Here is a 26698-nt window from a genome sequence, read left to right on the forward strand (position 1 = left end):
TTTTGTAATATATTTTACGGACTTAGAAAAGGCAAGAACTTCTCCGTGCATGAGGACGTGCTGTGTGCTGGGGACTTCTCGACAGGAAAGGCCATCTGCCAAGTGAGTAAGGTCATTTCTGTTCTTCCCTTGCCTGTTCTCAGGGCCTCAGTTTCCCTAGGGGAGGGGCTGTGTTGCCTCTACTGTCTTTGTGGAGACCCCTGGGACTTCCCATTTCCTCCCTCCACATGTCTTCCTGGGCTCAATTCCTTGGCAGTGTCCCCCAGGATAGCCCCTTCCTAAGCCCCTTGCACATAAGGGCATCTACTGGCAGCACCCTCAAACAGCATCTTTTTATGAGGCATACCTTAAAGTTTTAATTTAAGTATAACATACATACAAAAGAATCTATTCATGCTGTTTTCATAAGTTGGATGAACTTTCACATAGTTACGCAACAGATGACCAATACCCCAGAGGTCCCACTCACACCTCCTTCCTATCACCAACACCCAACAGAAACCGCCATCTTCACTTTTGACAACTTAGATTAGATTCTGAATATTCCATAAATAGAATTTATTTCCAGTTGTCAATCTTTCGTGTCTTTATATTTGTGAGATTCATCCAAACTGTTAAATGTAGTTATAGTTTGTTGAGTCTCATTGCTCTACAGGACTCTATTGTGTGAATTGAATTCTATGATCAGTTCTACTCTTGATGGGCATTTTAGAGGTTTCCAAGTTTTTCATTTCGTTTCACTTCCAAATATTTTATCTTCTATTTCACAGAAACACTTGAGTAGAATTGTTGAATTAAAAGGTATGTGTATATTCAGCTTTGGCAGATATTTCCTAACAACATCTCCAAAGTGGTTGCACTTCATTCCAGCAGTGGATGTGAGTTTAATATTTATTTATTTTATTTATTTATTTTCCTTATTTTTTTTTTGGCTGTGTCGTGTCTTAGTTGCACCACAAGTGATCTTTGCTGAGGCATGCGAGATCTTTCGTTATGGTGCGCAGTCTCCTCCGGTTTCTCTCTGGTTGTGGTTCTCAGGCTTCTCTCTAGTTGTCGTGTGTGGGTTTTCTCTCTCTAGCTGTTGTGCGTGGGGCTCCGGAGTGCATGGGCTCTGTAGTTGTGGCATGCAGGTTCTCTTGAGGCGCACGAGCTCATTAGTTGCGGCACGCTGGCTTAGTTGCCCCGCGGCATTTGGGATCTTAGTTCCTCAACCAGGGATTGAACCCGCGTCCCCTGCATTGGAAGGCAGATTTTTTACCACTGGATCACCAGGGAAGTCCTGGATGAGAGTTTATATCCTCGCCAACACTTTGCACTTTCCATCTTTTCTCATTTTGATAGCTTATGGTGGTTTGCATGTCCCTGATGACAAGTTAAATGTACTTTCATATGTTTATTGTCATTGGATATCTTCTCTAAAGTTTCCCTTCCAGATTTTCCCCCCTCTCACTTTTCTGTTGGGTTGTCTTCTTTTCCTTTAGGGGCTCCTTGTGTATTTTTACACATTACAGGTATGAGTCCACTGTTGGATATTTGAATTGTAAACATTTCTTTCCTCTCTCTTTAATGCCCAATTTTAGAGGTGGGCAAACAGGTCCGGAGAGGGAAAGTAGCTACCCTAAAATAAGGCAGCACAACCTGGTCCCCCGTATTCTGACTCCAAGCCTAACCTGACCTCCACCATATCCGCCTCAGGGCCCAGCCTCCCAAGCTGGCATCATGTGCGGAGCTCTTACATAGATGGCATTGTGGAGTGGAGGGGAGAGTATTAGGGTTCTGGAGTTAGAGACACTGCTCTGCCCTGAAGGTCTTTTCACTTTCTGAGCCCATGTCCTCATTTATACTGTAGGATTCTGAGGCCTCCTTCATGGGATTGTCGAAAGGATGGTGTAGTGGGTTGGATAGTGTCCCCCTACATTTGTAACCATCTGGAATCTCAGAAAGTGACCTGATTTGGAAATAGGTCTTTGCAGATGTGATTAGCTAAGAATCTCGAGATGAAACCATTTTGAGTTTAGAGTGGGCTGAGGGATAGACAGAGAGGTACTTGATTTCAGACTTCTGGTTTCCAGAACTGTGAGAAGAGAAATTTCTGTTGTTTTTATAGTGACCCAGTTTGTGGTAATATGCTTTGGCACCCCAGGAAATGCACACAGGAGGGATGGGATACGCCTGGTCCTTGAGAAGGCCTTACGGACAGCTGTTTTCACGGCAGCCCAGTGGAGCTGCTGAGCCAGAGGGAAGAAGCTCGGCCAGCTGCCCTCCTGGTAGGAGGTAGACCCAGCATTCTTGGTTCCCAGTGCACAATCCATGGCTGTCTGGCTTGGGCCGTTGTTCTCACAGAGTCAGCTGCACCTGCAGGTGAAATAAAGGGCTGAGTCCCCCGAGTCCCCATCTGGCTGTCACCGTAGACCTCCCTTCCAGCCTGCAGAGGTCATGGCCATGGAGTTCAGGGCCGGAGCCCTTTGTCTGCTTGCCTGCTGGCCATCCATTCTGCCTCTTGACCCCACCCCCTCTCGTTTCTCCCCAGGCTGAGGACACCATTGAGCTGGACACCCAGGAGCCCCAGCACATGGCCCCTCCTGCCCCCCCTTAGCCTTTCAGTCACCACAGCCTGTCTGAGAGGTTCCATCTAGATTCATCTTCTGTCACATGCCTGCTCTGGTCCCAACCTCCAACCGGGACTCTCTTCTCTCACTGAAGTGCCCTCCCCCAGCACAGGACACCCAGAAACAAGTCTGAGGAGAGACAGACCCCAGGAGCACTCAGTGCTCAGACTGTGGGGCAGGACAGAGCTGGGTCCAGTCTTCAGTCTGTAATTTAGTGATTATGACCTTAGATAACCCGTGAAATGGGGTTGCTAACGGCCTCCACTTAATAAGGTCCTTATAGAAGATTCAGTACTGTGCCTGGCATTCAGTAGGTGCTTAACATCTGCTGGCTTTCAATCTCCTGGCCTGGTCTGCCTCCCTCTATCTGAATTGTACCTGTTCTCCTGGGCCTGTCTTAGACCTGTCCTCTCACCCAAGGTAGAATTCATTGCTCTGGCCCTGCCCAACACACACACACACACACACACACACACACACACACACACATACACACACACACACTGTTTGCTGCGTGTCTTCAGTAGTGCAAAGTGCACCTCGCTTTGCGTGGGATACATTAGTGTTGGGCCTTCCTCTGCCTTCTGAGAACTCCCCAGGGGCTAGGAGGCTATTGGAGCCCTTCCCATCTCCCTCGGACTGGCCCAGAATCCATCATAATATAGACAACCACATGGCTCATCTGCACGAATCCCTGAGGCCTGGAGTGGACAGGGACCAGGCCTTCCCCTGGCCTTGAACAGCTTGGGGTGGGTACACTGTGGGGAAGGCTAAGGGCACCCCAGCTAGGGAGCACAGAGGGGAAGAGCTGAGGTGATGATGGCACATTCCCAATCTCCAAGAAGACCCCGTGTATGACTTTCTTGGGTCTGCGGTGACAAATCACCTCAAAGTGGGTGGCTAAAACAACAGAACTTTATTCTCTTACCTTTCTGGAGGTCAAAAGTCTAAAGTCAAGGTGTTGGCCGGGCTGGTTCCTTCTGGAGACTCTAGGGGAGAATGTTTTCTTGCTTTTGCTAGCTTTTTCGAGGCCGCCAGCATTCCTTGGCTCATGGCCCCTTCCTCTGTCCCCAAAGCACATTGCTCCTACCTCTGCTTCTGTCATCACATCTCCTCCTCTGACTCTGGCCTCCTGCCGCCCTCTTTCCTCATGAGAATCTTTCTGATTACATTGGGTCCACCCAGATAATCCAGGATAGTCTTCCTATTTCAAGCTCAACTCCATCACAGCTGCAGAGTCCCTTTTGCCACGTAAGGTAACATAGCCAAAGGGTCCAGTGATGAGGATGGGCATCTTTGAGGGTTATTTTTGGCCAGCTACACCATGTACCCTTCTCTCTCCTTCAAGCCACCACTTCCCCCACCCCCTCCTCAGCTGGAGATCTTCTCATTTCACTGAGAACGCCAAAGCAATCAATCAGCCTAGAGCCCATTCATCTTGCCAGCCCCACCCTAGCATCTTCCATCTCTCCTGAGCCTCATGGCCCATCTCAGCCAGTCTGTCCTGGAGCTCTGGGTGCCCAAAGGCTCTCCTGCTAGGTGTGGTGGTACCTCAGTGGTAGAGCTCCAGCCAGAGGGATGGCCAGAGGCAGGGAGTGCGGCAATGCCTAGACAGGTGTGGACGCTGGGAAGACACTTTCTTGAGGCCTCCCAAGATCATCTTGGGAAGGGAGCTCCTGTGCAGGGTCCTGGGTCCAGCCAGTGGCATCCCAGTGTTCATGTGCATACGAGTCCATCTGTGCTCACCTGCCAGTGAGGGTTCAGGATATTTGGGCAATGCCAGGATTGGAAAGAACTTCCACTGAACCCTTTGAATGGCATCTAGTCCATATTGGATATGTGCTAAATGGGAAATTTACCACATTACCATGGGTTAGGAAGGCTGGGGCGGGTGCATTGCGAGGCCTCCTGGGATCCCGATGGCTGCACAAGGACTCTGCGTCAGGCATATTGGTAGGAAGGATGACTAGAACATTGATTCAAGGCTTATTGCCAGGCCACTAAGTCCTGAGTCAGCTAAGCAGAAAGGAGACACCAGGCTCCAACTGCTGAAGGTCTGTGGACATCTTGGGCCAGGCTGGCCTGGGCCCCTACACAGAAGAGAGCAGTGTCATGTGGGTTTGGGGGGCAGTGAGTTGGGCCCCTTCAGACTGTGGAGAGCAGGAGCATGGGGGTGGGTGAGGAGGGTGCTGGAAGTGGACTCTAGGAGCAGAGGTCTGAGGACTGCCAGCCTGCACCTCAGCCTGGCATCAGGCCTCCTCTCTCTGTTTCCCACTTACTCTGCTAGACCCGCCACATTCAACAGCCCTCTATGCTGCAGGCTGGAAGCCCCTTCCTCATGGCCTGGGTCATGTACTCCAGTCCAACTCAATTGTCCCGCACTCTGGGAACTTCCGTCTACCTCCGTAGGGAGCTGGTCCTTGTTCCTCCAAATCCCACGAGTGACGGTTCTTTACTTTGGGAAAGATCCTTACTCCCTTGTACTACAGACACCTGGCAAAATGTCTTACTTCCTATTAAAGGCTGAATTATGCCCCCCCCCCAAAATACATATGTTGAAGTCCTAACCCCAGTACCTCAGAATGTGACATTTTTTTTTTTGGTTGCACCATGTGGCATGTGGGATCTTAGTTCCTCTACCAGGGATGGAACCCGTGCCCAATGCAATAGAAACGTGGAGTCTTAAACCCCGGATCTCCAGAGAAGTCCCCAGAATGTGACTTTATTTGGAGTAGAGCCTTTAAAGAGATAATTGAGTTAACATGAGGTCGCTAGGGTAGCCCCTAATCCAATATGATTGGTGCCGTTATAGGAAGGGAGAATTTGGACACAGAAACACACAGAGGGAAGACAATGTGAGGACACAGGGAGAAGATGACCATCTATCAGCCAAGGAGAGAGACTTTAGACTTCTGGGCTCCAGAACTGTGAGGTGATAAATTCCTCTTGTTTAAGCCACATTGCCTGTGGTATTTGTTATGGCAGGTGGAGCTGACATATCCTTCCTCTGAAGGCCTCTGCACCCCCATGGCAGGAGTGGTGTCTGCAAGTGAAGACACCTTTCTCTCTCCCCAGCTGGACTCCTTCAGTGTCCTCACTCCTGCTTTCCTCCTGGGATAGTCTCCCTGCCCGGTCCTGTTTCCTTGACCACGGAGTCAGACAACAGACCTCAAGGGAAAGGGTGAGTGCTGAGGATCACAGCGGGCAATAGGGCCCCAAGACAGGAGCAAGATGACTCTTTCATTAGTTTGTATTTGTTTTTTTCATGCTTGGTTCGTGGGGTGGCAGCAGTTGGACAGGAAAGCGAAGAACGGACCACTGAAAGGTGATGGGGCTGCGGGAGGGGAGAGGCAGAAGGTTCCAGCGAGGAGACTGGACCCTGAGGCAGAGAGCAAGAGCAGAGGGGCTTGGGGGATCACTGCAGGGCTTTCCATACGGCCCCAAGCATGAACAACAGCAGGGGCCAGCTCTGTGGAGGCACAAAGGCTGTGCCAGGCCCAGGCGAGCCCGCAGCCTGCAGAGTCTGGTATGGAAACAGGGCCTGAGGAGGAGCGGACGTGGGCTCAGGGAGAGGTGTGAGTCTCTGGATCTCGACGATCCAGTCGGTGAAGTAGGTGACGTTGGTGAAGATGCTGGGGTAAATGGGATGACGGCAGTCAAAGCCCCAGCTGGACAGCCCCATCAGAACCCAGGCACTGGCGAAGTCACAGACGAGGGGCCCCCCGGAATCGCCCTAGGAAAGAGATGGGAGTTCATGTGGGTGACTGAGCCAGGTCTGAGAAGACCAGGTAGCAAGGTGGGGCTTATGAGTCTCTGCCATCCAGGCTCACTCAGGTGCACCTCTGTGGAAGTCCCAACACCAGCGTCCCACTGCCGAGCAGCCCTATTAGGCCATGCAGGCAGGCAGTGGAATCGTGCTATAGGAAGTTCCTGATTGACCCTCAGGACAATCATTGATCTAAACCTATCAACATATGGACCTCTGTGCCCAGCGAGGCCCTGGTGGTCCAGGACGGGCACTATCCAAGGCCGAGAAGGGACAGCTGCACCGTAGGGCCCAAGAGAGCTGCTCTGTGAGTAAAGCCTGGCCAGCTAAAGCTGTGTCAGTCCCCAGCTCTTGCAATACCCTGAACTGCAGCAGCATGTGCCCACGTGGGTCCTCCTCCTTTTTCATTCCTTTAGTTAGGCCTTTCATTTTTCTCTCAACTTCTTGGTTGAACATTTTCAGAAAATGCCCCTACCCAGGCGTGGTGGAGGCAGCCTGTTTTGCTCGGGGAGAAGATGGGGGTCCCCAGAAAGCTGCTGAAGTCCTAAAATGCTGTCAGGGCAGGACAATCTGCTTGGAAATCCCCTCACTCATCAGCCAAAGCGAAGGTCCCATCCTTGGGGGTGGGGGTGGGGGAGCAGGGGCCATAGCCATGCTTGCTGCTCCTCCACTCACCTGTCCAACACGCACATCCAGCATCCAGGGCAGCCTCCGCCTTTGGGCACAGCGGTGAAATGACAAGGCTCCTCTTTTGCGGTGCTTTTGTAAATAAGCCAATTAGCCTGCCATTGTCAGATGTGACATGTGGAAACAAGCCATGGAAGGGACAGGACAGGAAGGGAAGGGCACTTCATAGGGTGGAGGCACAAAGCTTTCCTGTGCTGAGACTCCAGGCAAGAAACAACCTAACTTTCTGATGCAGGAGAAGGGGGAGCAGTAAGTGCAGACGAGGAGAGGAGGGTTGAGCCAGGTGGGGGGGAGGAAGAGCAGTGATGTGTGCGGAGCAAGGGGGATAGATGGGACATGGGGTCACAGGGCCTTATGGTGGGGGGTTAGAATTGACCCCCATGGAGAACTGTCTAGGTTATGTCTAGCACCTGGATCACTCTGGTGCTGTGTGGAGAATGAACCAGTTGGGAGGTAGCTACAGGAGGGAAGGTGAGAGATTACTGATGGGGAGGGGCCAGGGCAGTAAGAAACAGTCAGATTTGGGGCAATATGTTGAAGGAGGCAACAGGACCTTTCAAATCTGAGCCTTTCTCACCAACCAGGGAGGAACTGCAGAGGGGAAGCAGCAGGCTGAGCACGGAGCCCTGGGCTCTCCAGCATTTAGAGGTGGGAGGGGAGGGGACCAGGTGCACAGCAGAGTAGCTGGCTAGTCCTGGTGCCCAGGAAATGGGAGTGAGACTTGCTGAAGTGCTGAGTGAGAGGAGGACTCAGGTCCACAGGTGGCTCTGGCAAGACAGGCTCTTGGGGATGTTGGTCATGTGGCTCTGGTGGCACATTGGCGACACTCCTGGGTGGAGTGGGTTAGATTCAGTGCTGCTGTGAGTCTTTTGGGGAAGGAAGGCAGAGAAACTGGGCAATTGCAGGAGGGAGAGTGCTGTTGCACGTTTACACAGGAGCCAGGAAAGAGGGAGACAGAAGACGTGGAGCAGGAGTGCCTTTGGGCACCCAGAGCTCCAGGACAGACTGGCTGAGATGGGCCATGAGGCTCAGGAGAGATGGAAGATGCTAGGGTGGGGCTGGCAAGATGAATGGGCTCTAGGCTGATTGATTGCTTTGGCGTTCTCAGTGAAATGAGAAGATCTCCAGCTGAGGAGGGGGTGGGGGAAGTGGTGGCTTGAAGGAGAGAGAAGGGTACATGGTGTAGCTGGCCAAAAATAACCCTCAAAGATGCCCATCCTCATCACTGGACCCTTTGGCTATGTTACCTTACGTGGCAAAAGGGACTCTGCAGCTGTGATGGAGTTGAGCTTGAAATAGGAAGACTATCCTGGATTATCTGGGTGGACCCAATGTAATCAGAAAGATTCTCATGAGGAAAGAGGGCGGCAGGAGGCCAGAGTCAGAGGAGGAGATGTGATGACAGAAGCAGAGGTAGGAGCAATGTGCTTTGGGGACAGAGGAAGGGGCCATGAGCCAAGGAATGCTGGCGGCCTCGAAAAAGCTAGCAAAAGCAAGAAAACATTCTCCCCTAGAGTCTCCAGAAGGAACCAGCCCGGCCAACACCTTGACTTTAGACTTTTGACCTCCAGAAAGGTAAGAGAATAAAGTTCTGTTGTTTTAGCCACCCACTTTGAGGTGATTTGTCACCGCAGACCCAAGAAAGTCATACACGGGGTCTTCTTGGAGATTGGGAATGTGCCATCATCACCTCAGCTCTTCCCCTCTGTGCTCCCTAGCTGGGGTGCCCTTAGCCTTCCCCACAGTGTACCCACCCCAAGCTGTTCAAGGCCAGGGGAAGGCCTGGTCCCTGTCCACTCCAGGCCTCAGGGATTCGTGCAGATGAGCCATGTGGTTGTCTATATTATGATGGATTCTGGGCCAGTCCGAGGGAGATGGGAAGGGCTCCAATAGCCTCCTAGCCCCTGGGGAGTTCTCAGAAGGCAGAGGAAGGCCCAACACTAATGTATCCCACGCAAAGCGAGGTGCACTTTGCACTACTGAAGACACGCAGCAAACAGTGTGTGTGTGTGTATGTGTGTGTGTGTGTGTGTGTGTGTGTGTGTGTGTGTGTGTGTGTGTTGGGCAGGGCCAGAGCAATGAATTCTACCTTGGGTGAGAGGACAGGTCTAAGACAGGCCCAGGAGAACAGGTACAATTCAGATAGAGGGAGGCAGACCAGGCCAGGAGATTGAAAGCCAGCAGATGTTAAGCACCTACTGAATGCCAGGCACAGTACTGAATCTTCTATAAGGACCTTATTAAGTGGAGGCCGTTAGCAACCCCATTTCACGGGTTATCGAAGGTCATAATCACTAAATTACAGACTGAAGACTGGACCCAGCTCTGTCCTGCCCCACAGTCTGAGCACTGAGTGCTCCTGGGGTCTGTCTCTCCTCAGACTTGTTTCTGGGTGTCCTGTGCTGGGGGAGGGCACTTCAGTGAGAGAAGAGAGTCCCGGTTGGAGGTTGGGACCAGAGCAGGCATGTGACAGAAGATGAATCTAGATGGAACCTCTCAGACAGGCTGTGGTGACTGAAAGGCTAAGGGGGGCAGGAGGGGCCATGTGCTGGGGCTCCTGGGTGTCCAGCTCAATGGTGTCCTCAGCCTGGGGAGAAACGAGAGGGGGTGGGGTCAAGAGGCAGAATGGATGTCCAGCAGGCAAGCAGGCAAAGGGCTCCGGCCCTGAACTCCATGGCCATGACCTCTCCAGGCTGGAAGGGAGGTCTACGGTGACAGCCAGATGGGGACTCGGGGGACTCAGCCCTTTATTTCACCTGCAGGTGCAGCTGACTCTGTGAGAACAACGGCCCAAGCCAGACAGCCATGGGTTGTGCACTGGGAACCAAGAAAGCTGGGTCTACCTCCTACCAGGAGGGCAGGTGGCCAAGCTTCTTCCCTCTGGCTCAGCAGCTCCACTGGGCTGCCGTGAAAACAGCTGTCCGTGAGGCCTTCTCAAGGACCAGGCGCATCCCATCCCTCCTGTGTGCATTTCCTGGGGTGCCAAAGCATATTACCACAAACTGGGTCACTATAAAAACAACAGAAATTTCTCTTCTCACAGTTCTGGAAACCAGAAGTCTGAAATCAAGTACCTCTCTGTCTATCCCTCAGCCCACTCTAAATTCAAAATGGTATCATCTCGAGATTCTTAGCTAATCACACCTGCAAAGACCTATTTCCAAATCAGGTCACTTTCTGAGATCCCAAATGGTTACAAATGTAGGGGACACTATCCAACCCACTACACCATCCTTTCGACAATCCCATGAAGGAGGCCTCAGAATCCTACAGTATAAATGAGGACATGGGCTCAGAAAGTGAAAAGACCTTCAGGGCAGAGCAGTGTCTCTAACTCCAGAACCCTAATACTCTCCCCTCCACTCCACAATGCCATCTATGCAAGAGCTCCGCACATGATGCCAGCTTGGGAGGCTGGGCCCTGAGGCGGATATGGTGGAGGTCAGGTCAGGCTTGGAGTCAGAATACGGGGGACCAGGTTGTGCTGCCTTATTTTAGGGTAGCGACTTTCCCTCTCCGGACCTGTTTGCCCACCTCTAAAATTGGGCATTACAGAGAGAGGAAAGAAATGTTTACAATTCAAATATCCAACAGTGGACTCATACCTGTAATATGTAAAAATACACAAAGAGCCCCTAAAGGAAAAGAAGACAACCCAACAGAAAAGTGAGAGGGGGGAAAATCTGGAAGGGAAACTTTAGAGAAGACATCCAATGACAATAAACATATGAAAGTACATTTAACTTGTCATCAGGGACATGCAAACCACCATAAGCTATCAAAATGAGAAAAGATGGAAAGTGCAAAGTGTTGGCGAGGATATAAACTCTCATCCAGGACTTCCCTGGTGATCCAGTGGTAAAAAATCTGCCTTCCAATGCAGGGGACGCGGGTTCAATCCCTGGTTGAGGAACTAAGATCCCAAATGCCGCGGGGCTACTAAGCCAGCGTGCCGCAACTAATGAGCTCGTGCGCCTCAAGAGAACCTGCATGCCACAACTACAGAGCCCATGCACTCCGGAGCCCCACGCACAACAGCTAGAGAGAGAAAACCCACACGCGACAACTAGAGAGAAGCCTGAGAACCACAACCAGAGAGAAACCGGAGGAGACCGCGCACCGTAACGAAAGATCCCGCATGCCTCAGGAAAGATCCCTTGTGGTGCAACTAAGACACGACACAGCCAAAAAAAATAAGGAAAATAAATAAATAAAATAAATAAATATTAAACTCTCATCCACTGCTGGAATGAGTGGAAATGGTGCAACCACTTTGGAGATGTTGTTAGGAAATATCTGCCAAAGCTGAATATACACATACCTTTTAATTCAACAATTCTACTCAAGGGTTTCTGTGAAATAGAAGATAAAATATTTGGAAGTGAAACGAAATGAAAAACTTGGAAACCTCTAAAATACCCATCAAGAGTAGAACTGATCATAGAATTCAATTCACACAATAGAGTCCTGTAGAGCAATGAGACTCAACAAACTATAACTACATTTAACAGTTTGGATGAATCTCACAAATATAAAGACACGAAAGATTGACAACTGGAAATAAATTCTATTTATGGAATATTCAGAATCTAATCTAAGTTGTCAAAAGTGAAGATGGCGGTTTCTGTTGGGTGTTGGTGATAGGAAGGAGGTGTGAGTGGGACCTCTGGGGTATTGGTCATCTGTTGCGTAACTATGTGAAAGTTCATCCAACTTATGAAAACAGCATGAATAGATTCTTTTGTATGTATGTTATACTTAAATTAAAAATTTAAGGTATGCCTCATAAAAAGATGCTGTCTGAGGGTGCTGCCAGTAGATGCCCTTATGTGCAAGGGGCTTAGGAAGGGGCTATCCTGGGGGACACTGCCAAGGAATTGAGCCCAGGAAGACATGTGGAGGGAGGAAATGGGAAGTCCCAGGGGTCTCCACAAAGACAGTAGAGGCAACACAGCCCCTCCCCTAGGGAAACTGAGGCCCTGAGAACAGGCAAGGGAAGAACAGAAATGACCTTACTCACTTGGCAGATGGCCTTTCCTGTCGAGAAGTCCCCAGCACACAGCATGTCCTCATGCACGGAGAAGTTCTTGCCTTTTCTAAGTCCGTAAAATATATTACAAAACTTGTTCTCAATGAAGCCCGCCTTACCCTCCTGGAGATGGAAGGGTTCGGGCAGAGGCGCTGCGAGGATAAGGAGGAAATCAGCGAAGGGTGCTGTGGCTTAGCTACAGGCTACTCTGCCTTACTGTTCACCACTTCAACATGGACTTTTCTCAGCACAGTTGAGCCTTCAGCACTGTTTCAGGCTTCTACCTATGCCTAGTAAGCCCTCCCCCTTTTCTCAAACTTTTCCAAACTCATCCTATTCCCTCCACCTCCCTCATAGCAATAGACCACACCTCTCCTAGTCTACAAAGGAAAAAGGCAAATCCCACCAACACATGCCACTCAGTGGTGCTTAGCAACCATTCACCAACCTACCTACCCTTTCACAGACCATCCCATCCGCTCTCCATTTGTCTATCATTAACCTTTCCATCCATCCACCAATTCCTCTATCCATCTACCTATCTTTCCTCTTTCCTCATGTCCCATTCATCCCCTCACGCTTCCATCCATTTGCCCATTTACCCATCTTTTGATCCATCTCCACTCACTCCAACTATCTCTGCCTACCATCCTTTCACCCACCCACCCATCTTTCCTTCCACCCACTCATCCTCCCACCTACCCTTCACCCATCCACCCTCTCATCCAATCACTCATTTATTCCTCTGTCCTTGTGTTCAGTATCTTTTAGACACTAATGATACACAGGAACATTCTTAGTTGGGGGAGACAGGGATACCGAGCAGGGCCCTGAGGGGCTCCTGGGCACAAAGGCTTTCTGTGTTCCCCATTTCTTTGATTACAGGAAATAGACTTCATTCAGCCTCCATGACCTTCTCTGAGTTCCAACGGACAGATTCAAGCAGTTGTTAATCAGGGAAGGGAGGGGATGCGAGACCAGTGAGAAACAGTCAAGAGAAACACAGTGCAGCCTTGGGGCAAGGTCCTGGCTCCCCAACAATGGATATACAAAACAATTTCTTAGAGCTGTTTTGCAGATACTGAAACCCCCTCCAGGTGGGAGAAGTTAGTGATTAACAATGGTATGCTGCCCACAAGCATGTAGACCCCAGACCAGTTGGAACCTGAAGGTTGATGATGCTGACTCTTACTTACCTCACCCCCACCTCATCAGCAGGACGTCCAAGAGCTGATCACGCCCTCTTTGAACCATTACTGTGAAACTTCTCACTATCCTCTCCAAGTAGAGACACAGTTTTTCGAGGCAGGAGCCCACTGTGTCCCCGTTTGCCTGGCAAAGTAATAAAGCTATCCTTTTCTACTTCACCCAAAACTCTATCTCCAAGATTCTATTTAGCACTGGTGTACAGAGAAGCTGAGCTTTTTGTATCAACAGAGTAAATGAAGTAAATAAGTAGAATTGTTTTAGATCTAATAAGTGGTGTAAAGGAAATAAAACAGGGACATATGCTATTAGAGGTTGCCTGTTTTAGCTCATATGATCAAGTAAAACTCCTCAGAGGAGCAGCTGAGTTGTACATGTAAAGAAGTGAGTCATGCCAAGGTTAGCAGGGAGAGCAAGTGAGGCCAGGGAGGCAGCTAAGGTGAAGGCCCTGAGGTGGCGATGGCCTTGGCATTTTCAAGCAGGAAGGAGGCCTGCTGGCTGGGATGGTGTGGGTGAGGGATGTAGTAGGAGATGAGCAGAGAGGAACTGGGGCCAACATTACACAGGGTCTGAGAGCCAAGGCAGGGAGTTACGACTTTTTTCTAGGTATAAATGAGAAGGCACTGAGGGTAATGAGCAGGGAACTGGCATGACTCCTGCTTTAAAGAAAACACTCAGACAGCTATGTGGAGACTAAAGTATAGCACACAGGGTGGGATCTCAGAGACCAGTCTGGAGGTACAGGCAAGCAATTATGGTCTATAGGACCAGGGTGGCAGCAGTGGGGTACCTACAAGGTGCCTGGCCCTGCCCGGGCCACAGGCTGGGATATTAAAACAAGAAAGACAGGGTTTCTGTCCTCAAGGAGGAACAGTCTGTGTGTGTGTGTGTGTGTGTGTGTGTGTGTGTGTATGTGTTGTGTATGTGGTGTGAGAATGCTGGGAACCTGGTTGTTTGTCCTATGATTAGGGAGTGTTCATGACATACTAGTAGGCAAGGGCCAGGGATGCTGGCACTTCCCACCCAATGAAGACAGGGTCTGTTCAAAATGCCTGTAGCACCTCTGTTGAGAAACACGGTACCAAATTATGACCCTACAAATAATTAAAATATATATTCTTTTTCCCCTTAATTTTGCACCATAAGCATTTCCCCCAACCATAAATACTCCGTTCTTTAATAAAGACTCTGGCTCATAAGTCTTTGCCTACATTTCTCCTCTTTCAATCTTAAAAAACATAATTTTTTTCCTGCGTTATGCAGTGCACCTAACAAGCTTCCAAAGTAGATAGCTGAGCTGTGTTGGGAGAAGAGCAAAGTGAGGTTCAGAGAGTGAAACACTCTTAAGTCATAATCATTCTAACTTCATCAGGCAGGCTCAGAGGTCAGAAGTCGTACGTGTGTTTTCCTTCCACTTTTCCCAAGCTCCTCTTGTGGCAATGGGAAATCAGGGTGTTTGTTTGTCAGTGGCCTGCAATGGACCAGGCCCCAAGCATGACCTTTGAGTTGAATCAAGTCATCTCAGATCCATGGTTGATTAAAAGCTTGGAATCCAGAACCAGAAAGACTTCAAGAACCCAGAATCTTGATTCCAAAAGTCAAAGATTCCCAGACTTTCAGTGTAAACCTTTGCACTTAGGGAACACTGAAGCTTTACCATCACACACTTTCAGAACTAGAACTAGAATGGTCCACTCCTCTAGAAATGACGCTTAGTGGGCCAAGGTCCAGTGCCTCTTTGCTTGGGGACCCCTCAGGAGGAGCCACACCTCCCTTCTTCCCTCCTTTGTCCTTCTCCCCTTCCTCCTCCCCACCCTCATCTGCCCCCAACCCGACTCTCCTACACCCTCTCACTTTCCTCGTTGAGCATCCCCCAGCCAGTTATCCAGCAGGATGAGTTACTGGGTAGCTGCATGCCAGGGACTGGGAGGCAGGCGGGGATGATGTAGGAGGTGAAATTCACAGGAAAGAGCAGCTGCAATATGGCTATGTCACTCCCGAAGGGATGTAACTTCTCAAAGTCTGGGTGCATGATAATCCGGCTCAGTGACATCTCTCGGGTGTGCTGGGTGTGCTGGTGCAGCTGGGTGCTTCCTGACAGAACCCGGTAGTTCTCCGGGGCATGAGATTTTCTGGAGGAAGAAGGGCACATTGTCACCATCATTTCTGCGTGTGGGCTAGCTCTTTCCCTGCATCCTCATCTAACTGTCCACAGGCCTCTACCCCACATGATGCTAGACAGCTTTTATCTCCCCATTTCTAGCGTTCAGGAGTCCTTCTTTCTTGGGGCTAATTGCTATTCTACTTACAACCTCAGACACACGGCTTCTCCATCACACACTAGAATCAGAGGAGCACTGAATCCTTGTGCTGGAAAGATCCTTGGTGGCGTATCAAATGAAGGTCTTTGATTGTACACAGGAGGAGTTCTGGCTCAATCCCAGCTCTAACTTTACCCTTCCCAAGACTCCCTACAGTCCACCTTCTGGCCCCACACTCTTCCTGACCTCTCCTTTCTTTAAACACCTTCCTGCCCAGGGGCTGCTTCTCCACTTAGTTATAAGGACTCACAAAAGATTTGTTAAATAAATGAGCAAATGAGTGCAGGAAACAGAACCTTGCCTTGTTGCCTGAACACAGGTGCTGAAACTTCCCACCTCCCTGACTGTTTGCACGGCTCGTCCACCTGGAGACCCACTCATGCTCCCCTTGCCCAAACCCTTCCCCTCCAGCAAGCCCCTCGCTCTGCATAGCCCTTCTCCGGAACCCCCAGCCCAGGCATCTGCCCTTCTCACCCATGTTGGGCCTTCTCTTGTGACAGGATGGAGAGAGGGTGAGGTGGGGACTTGCCACCCCTGATGTCCCAAAGGGGCTTGCATGGATCGTCGTATGGAGTAGGCGCCAATAGGACTCTAAGCTCCGAAAGTTCCAGCTCCCAGACCTGGGCTGTGATGCCCCAACTCCCTGGGGACCCCTCCTCATCTGTTCAGACCCAGGCACTGAGCCAGACCCAGGACGGCCAGGGGAATTAGACTCCTGAGCAGCCATGTCACTCTCCCAGGGAGCCCCAATTCCCACCTATGCAGCCTGGCACCATGGCTCCCCACAACGCACACCAGCGGCCATGACTACTCCTGGGCACACAGTTGTGCAGGAGTAATAAGAAGAATTGCCCAGCTGCTGGCCACACATGCGGTCCCAGGTCCCTGCCTAGAATCTGACACCTGGAAATGTGGGGACGTTAAGAAGAAGCTGTGATCTGAGATTGGTCCACACTGCATGGCAGCCAGGACGGACACTGCCACTCTCCTGAGGCACATCTGTGTTGAAGCACAGGCACAGGGGCTGATGGCAGAGCATGAGGCGGATCTGAGCAGGTGAGCAGGGAGGCCAGTCCAGGTGGAGGGTACACAGGCCAAAGGCAGGAATGACATGCATCTGAAGGCCACAGACTGCCCCAGAGAAAAGCCCAGAGGAGCTGACGTGGGATGCCCATCACCCCTCTTCTCCTCTTCCCCCATATCCCCCTCCCCTGCCAGTGCCTGTGCTGGCACCCTGGAAGGAGGACTTACTTCAGAAAGCAGTGGGCAGTGGAAACGACCCAGCGAGAGTTAATGAGGACAGCTCCACAGACGTGTGAGCCCTGGTACTGCAAGCTGGCCTGCCATGGCCACTGGCCAGCCACCACGTCCTGGCCACCGTAGATCTTCCCCATCACCTTGGGTTTCCCGCACACTGTGGAGACTCCCCTGCCACCTACGAAAGAGACACTAGTAGTACCCCAAATGCCACTACCAGGAAGGCCCTGTCCACTTCATAGATGGGAAAACCAAGGCCAAGCGTCCAGTGGCCTAGCCAAAATGACAGCGCTACCTGGACTCTACTTTCACTGGCTGCCCCTGAGAATTGGACAGAGCAAGCCCTGAGGGGATGAGGACCCAGAGGTCTGGTGGGATGGGGCAAGGGGGGACCTAGGGTAGCCAAGCAGCTCACAGCAGCATCTGCAGGGAGAAGGACATCCCCGAGTGAGGCTGCCAAGGGCTGGGCGCGTCACAGACCTTCTTTCCCTCAACTAGCACACCTCAATGCCTACTCTTGTAGATCAACGAGCTAAAGGTCTCAGAAGTTGCCAACATTACTTGCTCAAGATCATGGCTTCTAAGGGCCTGTGCCTCCTCCATGTCACCCCGGTGTCTTAGGGAGGGAGATTTGCAGTCTGTGGTGCTGTGTGAGCTGGGGAAAGTCATTCCCCCTCTCTGACTCAGGATTCTACATTTCTAAAAGAAGAGGGAGTGGGCTAATGAAGACAGCCCTGGCTCTAGGACTCACACCTGGGAGGGCAGGGGGTGTGCCCAGGCCCCCTGAGAGCGGGCATCTTGGTCTAGGGTCTGCGCTCCCAGGGCCTCACGGAGGGGAATGAGACCCGCGGCCCTGGACTCAGGGCCACTCGTTCATCAGTCCTGGTGCTTTCCTCCACCCAGCCACCCAGCCTCAGGGTCAGACCCTGCTATGTCCCCACTTCCACAGTCCCACAGAGGTCCCAGAGTCCCACAGAGGCACTTCCCACCCAGAGGCTCCACAGTGGGGAGTCGGTGACCCACCTGTGTTGAGGGGGTCTCTGGGCTGCCCGGTTGTTGGCCAGGGCAGAGAAAAGATGAAATTCAGTGACTCAGGGCACCCAGGCCCTGGTCACAGCCGGCCCCCTCAGGCCCTGCAGTTTAGGCCGTTTCAGCCCTCAACAGAGGCCCCAACGCACCTGTGGCTCCCGGGGCCAGCCGCTGCGCTTCCGGAGTCGGAGCGCTGCCCTCCACCGCTCCGCCCGCGCCTGGAGCCCAGCCGGGGGCGGCCGTGGCCGTGGCCGGGGACCCTCGCAGCTCCAGGGTGGCCACGGGCAGCAGCAGCAGCCAGAGAAGGGCCACAGGCTGGCCTCGGCCTTGGGCGATCCACGCCTCCGTGCCCATTGCCAGGGTTGCTGACTCCCGCCTGACCCCAGCCTGGCCCTGCCTGACCTTGCCCTGACCCCGCCTCAGCCCAGCCCTCAGCCCACCCTGACCTTCTTCAGAACCTTTTAAACAACTCTACTAAGATATAATTTATATACCATGAAGTTCACTTATTATTATACAAGGGACAATTCAATGATTTTCTGTACATTTTTTAAAATTTATTTATTTATTTATATTTAAATAAACTTTTTGTTTTAGATTTATGAAAAAGTTGCAAAGACAGTACAAGGAGTTCCAAGATCCCCCTCACCCACTTTCCCCTAATATTAAGATCTTATATTACTATGGCACACTTATCACAACTAGTGAGCCAATATTGAGACATTAATATTAACTGAGGTCCATTCTTTCTTTTTTTAAATTTTTTTAAGCTTAAGGTGTATAGCATAATGATTTGACTTCCATGCATCATGAAATGATCATCAGAATAAATTTAGTGAACATCCATCATCCCACATAGATACAAAATTAAAGAAATGGAAAAAAAAATTTTTCCTTGTGATGAGAACTCTTAGGATTTACTCTATCAACTGTCATGTATAACATACGGCAGTGTTCATTATATTTATCATGTTGTCCATTACATCCCTAGTACTTATTTATTGCATAACTGGGAGTTTGTACCTTTGACTGCAGCTAACCAGTTCTCCCTCCCCCAATCTCCGGCCTCTGGTAACCACAAATCCGATCTCCTTTCCTATGAATTTGTTTGTTTTTGAAGTATAATTGATGTACAATGAAATGCTATGTTAGTTCCTGTTACACAACATAGTGATTGGTTATTTCTGTACATTTCAAAATGATAAGTATAGTTATGATATGTCACCACACAAATATATCACATAATTATTGACTATATTCCCCACAGTGTACATTTCATACTCATTTATTTTGCAACTGAAATTTTGTACCTCTTCATCTCCCTCACCTATTGCTTTCTTTCCCCCAACACTCTCCCGTCTGGCAAGCACCTGTTTGTTCTCTGTATCTATAACTCTGTCTCTGTTTTGTTAGGTTTCTTCATTTGTTTTATTTGTTAGATTGCATATATAAGTGTAATCATACAGTACTTGCCTTTGTCTGACTTACTTCACTTAACATAATACCCTCATGGTCCATCCATGTTGTTGCAAACGGCAAGATCCCGTTCTTTATCAGATATGTGATTTGCAAGATTTTCTCCAAGTCTGTAGCTTGTTTATTCATTCTTTCAACAGTGGTGCTCAAAGAGCAAAAGTTTTTAATTTTGATGAAGTCTAATTTACTAATCTTTTCTTGTATGGATCATGTTTTTGATGTTATATCTAATAGATCATGAAGAGTTTCTTCTATGTTTTCTTTGAGAAATCTTAGAGGTTGTTTCTTACATGTGGATCTGTGATCAAGTTTTAGTTCATTTTTGTCTAGTGTGATGTAAGTTTCTGTTTCTTTGCTTTGGGTTTTTCCTGTGGATATCCATTTATCCCTGCACCTTTCCTTGGTTAAAAAAAGAAAGGTTAGTCTTTCTTGTATTGAATTGTCTTGGGACCTCTGTTGAAAATCAATTCATAATAAAAATTGTTTTATTTCTGGACTCTTAATTCTGTGCCATTGAACTGTATTCCTTTCCTTGTGCCTGAAACCCACTGTCTAGATTAATACGTATTGTAGTAGAATTTGACGTCAGGTGGTGAAAGTTCTCCAGCTTTATTCTTTTGCCAAACTGTTTAGGCTATTTTGCATCTTTTGCATTTCCATATGAATTGTAGGATCAGCTGTCAAATTCTACACAAAAAGAGCCTGCTAGAATATTCACAGGCACTGCATTGAATTTATAGATCAATTTGAGGAGAATTGCTTTCTTTTTTTTACTTAAAAATTTATTTATTTATTTATTTATCCATTTTTGGTTGCGTGGTGTCTTCGTTGCTGCGTGTGGGCTTTCTCTAGTTGTGGTGAGTGGGGGCTACTCTTGGTTGCAACGTGCAGGCTTCTCATTGTGGTGGCTTCTCTTGTTGTGGAGCGTGGGCTCTAGGCACGTGGGCTTTAGTAGTTGTGGCACACGGCTCAGTAGCTGTGGCTCACCGTCTTTAGAGTGCTGGCTTGTAGTTGTGCCTCATGGGCTTAGTTGCTCCGCGACACGTGGGATCTTCCTGGACCAGAGCTCGAACCTGTGTCCCCTGCATTGGCAGGAGGATTCTTAACCACTGCACCACCAGGGAAGTCCGAGAATTGCTTTCTTGATAATATGAAGTCTCCTGATCTATGAACAAGAAATGTTTCTGTTTATATAGATCTTTAACTTCTCTCAGCAATGTTTTGTAGTTTTCAGTGTACAGATCTTGCAGCTCTTTATTAAATTTATTTCTAAGTATTTTATTCTTTTCCATGCTACTGTGAATGAAATCATTTTGTTAATTTCCTTTTCATATTTTTGTACTTAGTATATAGAAATGAAATTTATTTTTATAAGAAATGTTTCCTGTGACCTTCTTAAACTTGTTTATTCATTCTAGTCTGTTTTGTTTTGTTGTATTTTGTTTTGGTGGGATCATTGGTGTTTTCTAACACATAGGATCATGTCCTCTGTAATAAAAGTTCTAATTCTGCCATTTAAAGTTGGATGCCTTTAATTTCTTCTTTCTCTCCTACCTTCTTTTATTTCTTTTTCCCTTCTTTCCTTCCTTCCTTCCTTCCCACCTTTCTTTCCTCCACTTCTTAGAGACTATATTTTAAGGACCTTGCTTTTCAAATATGGTCTATCAATCTTTGTCTTTAACTTTGTTTCATCTATTCACATTCAATGTGATTATTGATATGGTTGGAATTACATTTTCCACTTTGGTATTTGTTTTCTGTATGTCTCTTATCTTTCCCCCCACTTTTGAGACAGGCTGGGACCTGGGACCCTTTGCTGCAGTGCTACAGCAGATTTCTATAAACTGGTGTATGCATGGGTGAGAGTCCCACCTGTGGGTTAGGTTCCTACAGATGAAATACAACTGTCTGGTTTCCAGGCTCGATCACCCCGGTGGGCAGTGGACAGGGTGCACCCTCCTTCAGTGGCCCTTTCTGAAAGCTTGCAGGTTGGTGCCTGAAGAGACAACTGCAGGGTCAGGTTGAAACGGCAATCTCTCTCTTTCTCTTTCTCTTTCTCTTTTACAGTCTTTTCTGTCCCTCCTCCCTTTACCTCTCCCTTGGTCCTTATACCTGCACTCCCATCCCCTTTATCCTGAAAACTTCTTGTTTGTGTCTAAGTTTTTGTCATTGGTATCTTTGTTTTATGAGTTTTGTCTGTCCAACTGCTCCTACAAGTCTCTGCTAACATTGTGGGCATGGTGAAGCTCTTAAACCCTGAAATACAAACGGATCCCACATTGTCTCAGACTCGACTCCAGCCTTGGGTTACTTAGTGGGATTTTAAAGAACAAAAAAAGAAGAGAGGGGCTTGCACCTCTCTCCTCTGCCTTTGCAATGTAACTGTTCTGCCTGGACTCTCAGGGACTCCGTGATCCATCTGTAGTCCCCCAGACTGAGGGAAAAAAAGAGACCTTTTTAAATTCAAGCAGGAAAACTAAGAGATCTCTGATTTTGTAAAAATTAACTTGTGTGGCTTAAGCTTGTGGGTTAAATTAATACAGACCAGTCTGTATTATCAACATTAAGTATAATACTTCTATCCTACCTAGGGTTACTGGAAGTCCATAAGTGCATATTATTTCTGTGATAAAATCTGTTAGCAAGGAAAATAACCTGATATGATTAAACTTTTAAGTAAATATGACTGGATAAGAGCTTTTTAGTAAACTCAGTGGGAATAATCATGTTTTCCAAATGTCCATCTAGAACAGTCCCTCCAAATTTTGGTAACTTGAAACTAAATTAAGTTAAATGATAGGAATCCATTGAGTATCCAGGCCATTTCAAATAAGATGAAATATTGGAACATCAATTGCTAAACAGGTCTAAATTTACCTACTTTTGTTTTCTTGTGAGAGGGAAAGTAAGGATGTTTGGGTTTATTAGACACATATCTTACATCACATTAAGGAAAGAAATTGTGCTTTGGGAAGATACATGGGATCTTCCCAAGCATTTATGGGCTATTCCAATCAGGGAATGCTAATGTAAAAGACATTTCATTGTGACAGAAGGAAGGTAAGATGTGTGCTTTCAGAAAAGAAGGTATGTGGAATGGAAATGTATTTCGTTAAATGGAAAAATGTGCTTTTGTCCTATAGCTGGTTATTTCTGAATGGAAAAAAGAAGGGACAAAATATGGCTACAGAAAGTTACAGAAGATTTGCAGAAAAGGAACACTGAGAAGAGAATGTTTTATGTGGTTGGAATTTTCTAAGGTTGGATTAAATTTAATTAGGTAACCGGATTTTATCAAGAGTAGGCTGATATAAGACTGGATTTGGTTTCTTTCTCTCATAAGAGAACAAAGATTTCCTCGAATGCTCCTTTTGATAACAGATTGTGTGAGTTTCTGTGCCTTTAAGTGATCTGCATTTACTTTTGGAATCCTTTTTTTTTTTTTCACCTTAGCTCAAGGAATAATTGTTTCACAGCAGCCTATGATTGTCTTTGACTGGATGTTTTAAAACTTTTGGAAATTTTTGACAGATTTCCCAAATATCAAATTCTAATTGAAATTCTTTTGACTTCCAGTTAACTTTGGGATGCTTCATGGGGCCCCTGGAGCCTCCCAAAGAGAGATCCTAAACTAATTGGGTTCATTTGGTGTGTTAAATTACATGGGAAACATTGTCTAAACTCATTGTTGCCTGTGTCAGATGGAATCATCAGGCTCTCCCCAGTTTTATCATAGCTGTCAAACAGAGAGGGGAAAGGGTTTTAGGTTTTTCTGCTGTCTAGTCTCTCACCTTATTCTATGTCCAAAAAAAATCCCCTGTGGGAATACTCCCAACGTAGGCCCTTAGGTCCTGACCCCAATGGCATTTTCCATTGCACCCAACTCCAATTCCTCCAGGAGTTCCTTTTTTGCACCTCTAGGACCCCTTTCACTCAAGGCCTTGGCAGCCCATACCTTGTTACAGATCACCTATTGGGTGGCCACTTCCAAGCAGCCCACATCCTAGGTTTTATAGATGCTCAAACTCGAGGAATACCCCCAGCATAGGGAAACGTTATTGGACAAAAGCCTCCTGGTAAATGTCTCTGGGACACTGGACTTCATTTCTAGGAGCACTTTTTCTCGGTTGCATGTTATTCAACATGGGATGATCCTCTTCTAAGCCAGAAGAAACACCTCTGGAGAGTATCCTTAAAAATTGGAAACTTTCAAAATAGACGGGCTGAAAAGGGAAACGTTTAAACTCTATTGTAACATTGCCTGGCCCTTGTATAAGTCGGGGAATGGAGAAAAATGGTCTGAAAATGGGTCTCTATAATACTGTGTTGCAATTGGATCTCTGCTGTTGCAGGACAGGAAAATGGACTGAGGCTCCCTATGTTCAAGCCTTCATGGTCCTGGGAATTCCCTGGCGGTCCAGTGGTTAGAATTCTGAGCTGTCACTGCTGAGGGCATGTGTTCGATCCCTGGTCGGGGAACTAAAATCCCACAAACCACATGGGGCTGCCCCCACCCCCCAAAATAAACCTTCATGGTCCTTTACCAAAACCCCGCTCTATGGGTCTCCTGTAATCAAAAGCCTGGGGAATCAGAAACACTCCCGACATTTTAAATGATCCCCTTCTAGCTTTCTCCGACCCTCAGGGGGGAAACCAAGCTTCACCTGCTTCCCCGGAGCCACCTACTCCTCCGGAGCCACCTATTTCTCCGGGTCCCTCTGACCAATCCCAATCTCTGCCTCCTTATGTCCCTTTATATCCTCCGTCGCCCCAGGAGGGAGAGACTAGTCCCTCCAGGGTAACTCGTAGTGGAACTTCCTGTCGCCCAGGATCAGGTTCAAAGTTAGCCCTCACCTCTGCCCCACAAGGCCTTTACCCCTTCAGGAATCAGCTGATGGAAACTGAAGCACTACTGGAGTGCATGTCTCCTTCTCAATGAGAGACTTAGGAATTTGTAAGGAGAATTTTGACAGGTTCTCAGAGAACCCTGACAAGTTTAGGGATGAATTTATCAGGCTGGGGTTGACATTCTCTCTCACCTGGCAGGACATCATGGTTATTCTGGCCTACTGTTGCACCCCAGATGAAAGGGAGCGTATACTGAGAAAGGCCAGGTAACACTCAGATGGCCTATTGGCCACCAATCCACACCGCCAAATTTTTCAGGTGGGTGGGGATCCAGTCCCAGAACATGACCCACACTGGGACTATGAAGATCATGTAGGCCAGGCTAGGATGAGACATTACATTACTTGTCTATCAGAAGGACTGAAAAGGTGTATGGTGAAGCCTGTAAATTATGATAAGGTCCGAGAAGTTGCAAAGGAAAAAGATGAAAACCCAACCGTCTTCCTGAGCCGAGTGACAGAGGCATTCAGGAAGTGCACCAGTACAGACCCTGAGTCCGCAGAAGGGAGGACACTATTGGCCATGAATTTTATCACCCAGGCTACTCCTGATTATCAGGAGAAAATTACAAAAGCTTGAGTCTGGGCCCCAAACCCCACTGTCAACCTTGGTAGAGGAGGCTTTCAAGGTCTATAACAACCGCGACTTAATGGAGGAGTCCAATAAGGATAAGAGGCTAAAAAAGAAAACACAACTTTTGGCTCCTCTGATCCACCCACCATCTCGAAGGGACGCTGGAGGGCCAAGAAGCCTGGACAGACTGCCAAGAAGCTGCCTGGGCTCGAACAAGTATGCCTTTTGTTGGAAGGCGGGGCACTGGAAGGGGGAATGTCCTGAGCACTTTCCTGTGAGACTCCCAAGGGGCAAACTTGACTGGCCCCAGGTCCTTACAATTCTCTCCAATGAGAGATTCTTGCACACCAACTGATGGGGCCTGAGTGCCTTCCCAGCTCCAGATCCCACTCGATCCATCCTCATCACTCCAGCAGAGCCTCGGGTCAACCTCGATGTGGCAGGTAGGAGAACTGAATTTCTTGTAGACACTGGAGCCACCTGCTCTGTTCTGACTTGGCCAGCTGCCCCCCTCTCCAACAGAGACTGTACTGTGACAGGAGTTGATAGACAGCCAAAGGTAAGGTGATTTGCATCTCCCCTTGCCCACAGAGTCAGGTCCATTACTATTATTCACTCCTTTTTGTATATGCCAGAATGCCCTGTCCTCCTCCTCAGAAGAGATTTGCTAAATAAGTTAAGAGCTAGTATATTCTTAGGAGGTAGAGAATTCAAGCAGAGAATGCATCTGTTAGTAGCCCCAGATGACCCACCTGCTGGTCATCAAAATATTCCCCAAGACATTCCCCAAGAAATTAGGGAACAAGTAGATCCTGCAGTTTGGGATACCTCAGTGCCAGGAAGGGCAAAACCTGTTCCCCCAATAAACATAAAGTTAAAGCCTGGGGAAAAATACCCCTGGAAAAGATCTTTTAAAGCCTGAGGCCATGAGGGGAATCCAACTGCTGCTCAGCAAGTTCCTAAAACACAGACTCATTAGGCCCTGCCAATCCCCTTGCAACACCCCGATCCTCCCCATTCAGAAGCCTAATGGGGAGTTTTGGTTTGTGCAAGACTTACAAGCAGTGAATGAGGCACTCATCCCTATTCACCCATTGGTGCCAAACACACACACCTTCCTCACCCAAGTGCCAGGGAGCACCCAGTACTTCTCTGTTTTGGACCTCAGAGATGCACTTCTCTGTATTCCTCTACATCCTGAGTCTCAATACCTTTTCGCCTTTGAATGGAGGGACCCTGACACCCTGGAGGCCACCCAATATACGTGAACAGTGCTTCCTCAGCGATTTGGGACAGCCCCCATCTTTTGGAAACACGTTAGCAAGGGAACTGAGGGAACTGAGCCTTGAGAAGGGAACTCTGCTGCAATGTGTTGATGATTTATTGATAAGTAGTGAGACTGAACAAGATTCAGATCAAAATACCAATTATATCAAAAAATTATATCAAAAAACAGCAATTAGTGCATTACCATCTCCAACTGCAAAGAGGCAACTTCGAGGCTTTCTCAGGATGGCTGTGTTCTGTTGTGTCTGGATTCCAAATTATGGCCTTATAGCAAAACCCCTATATGAGGCTCTAAAGGGAGAAGAAAGAGAACCCCTTTAATGGAATAAGGACCACCAGTGGGCCTTTGAGACTCTAAGGACTGAATTAAGTAGAGCACCAGCACTGGAGCTTCCAAATTTGGACCAACCCTTTACCCTATACATTCACGAGAAGTCAGGGATAGCACTAGGAGTCCTGACCCAAAAGCTGGGACCAGATCAGAGAACAGGGGGCTTACTTTTCAAAACAACTGGACTCAGTGGCCCTGGGATGGCCAAGCTGCCTGCGG

General features: G+C 48.4%; 1 protein-coding gene and 1 long non-coding RNA gene across 4 annotated transcripts in view; one reads left to right on the plus strand and one right to left on the minus strand.

Moving 5' to 3' along the window:
* LOC309664258 lies at positions 1-11819 on the plus strand. Of its 2 annotated transcripts, XR_014265704.1 has the most exons (4): positions 1-102; positions 5422-5541; positions 5685-5790; positions 9825-11819. It is a non-coding gene; the product is annotated as an uncharacterized lncRNA (long non-coding RNA). The 2 variants fall into 2 exon arrangements; XR_014265705.1 differs by lacking the exon at positions 5685-5790.
* LOC309664257 (putative serine protease 47) overlaps positions 5928-26698 on the minus strand; it is a 25841-nt gene continuing 5070 nt past the window's right edge. Inside the window, exons 1-4 of one of the 2 annotated variants that reach the window (XM_082469415.1) lie at positions 12083-12949; positions 11384-11414; positions 7051-7134; positions 5928-6342 (exon numbers count right to left, since the gene is read on the minus strand). In XM_082469415.1, the coding sequence (XP_082325541.1) occupies positions 6025-6342; positions 7051-7074 (342 nt within the window). In that variant the 5' untranslated portion in view covers positions 7075-7134; positions 11384-11414; positions 12083-12949 and the 3' untranslated portion in view covers positions 5928-6024. Of the gene's footprint in view, positions 6343-7050; positions 7135-11383; positions 11415-12082; positions 12950-26698 lie in introns of those variants that run through there. The other variant, XM_082469414.1, reaches the window with a different exon arrangement.

The sequence above is a fragment of the Balaenoptera physalus genome (assembly GCF_965194825.1).
Source record: "Balaenoptera physalus genome assembly, chromosome: 7".
Taxonomy (NCBI): domain Eukaryota; kingdom Metazoa; phylum Chordata; class Mammalia; order Artiodactyla; family Balaenopteridae; genus Balaenoptera; species Balaenoptera physalus.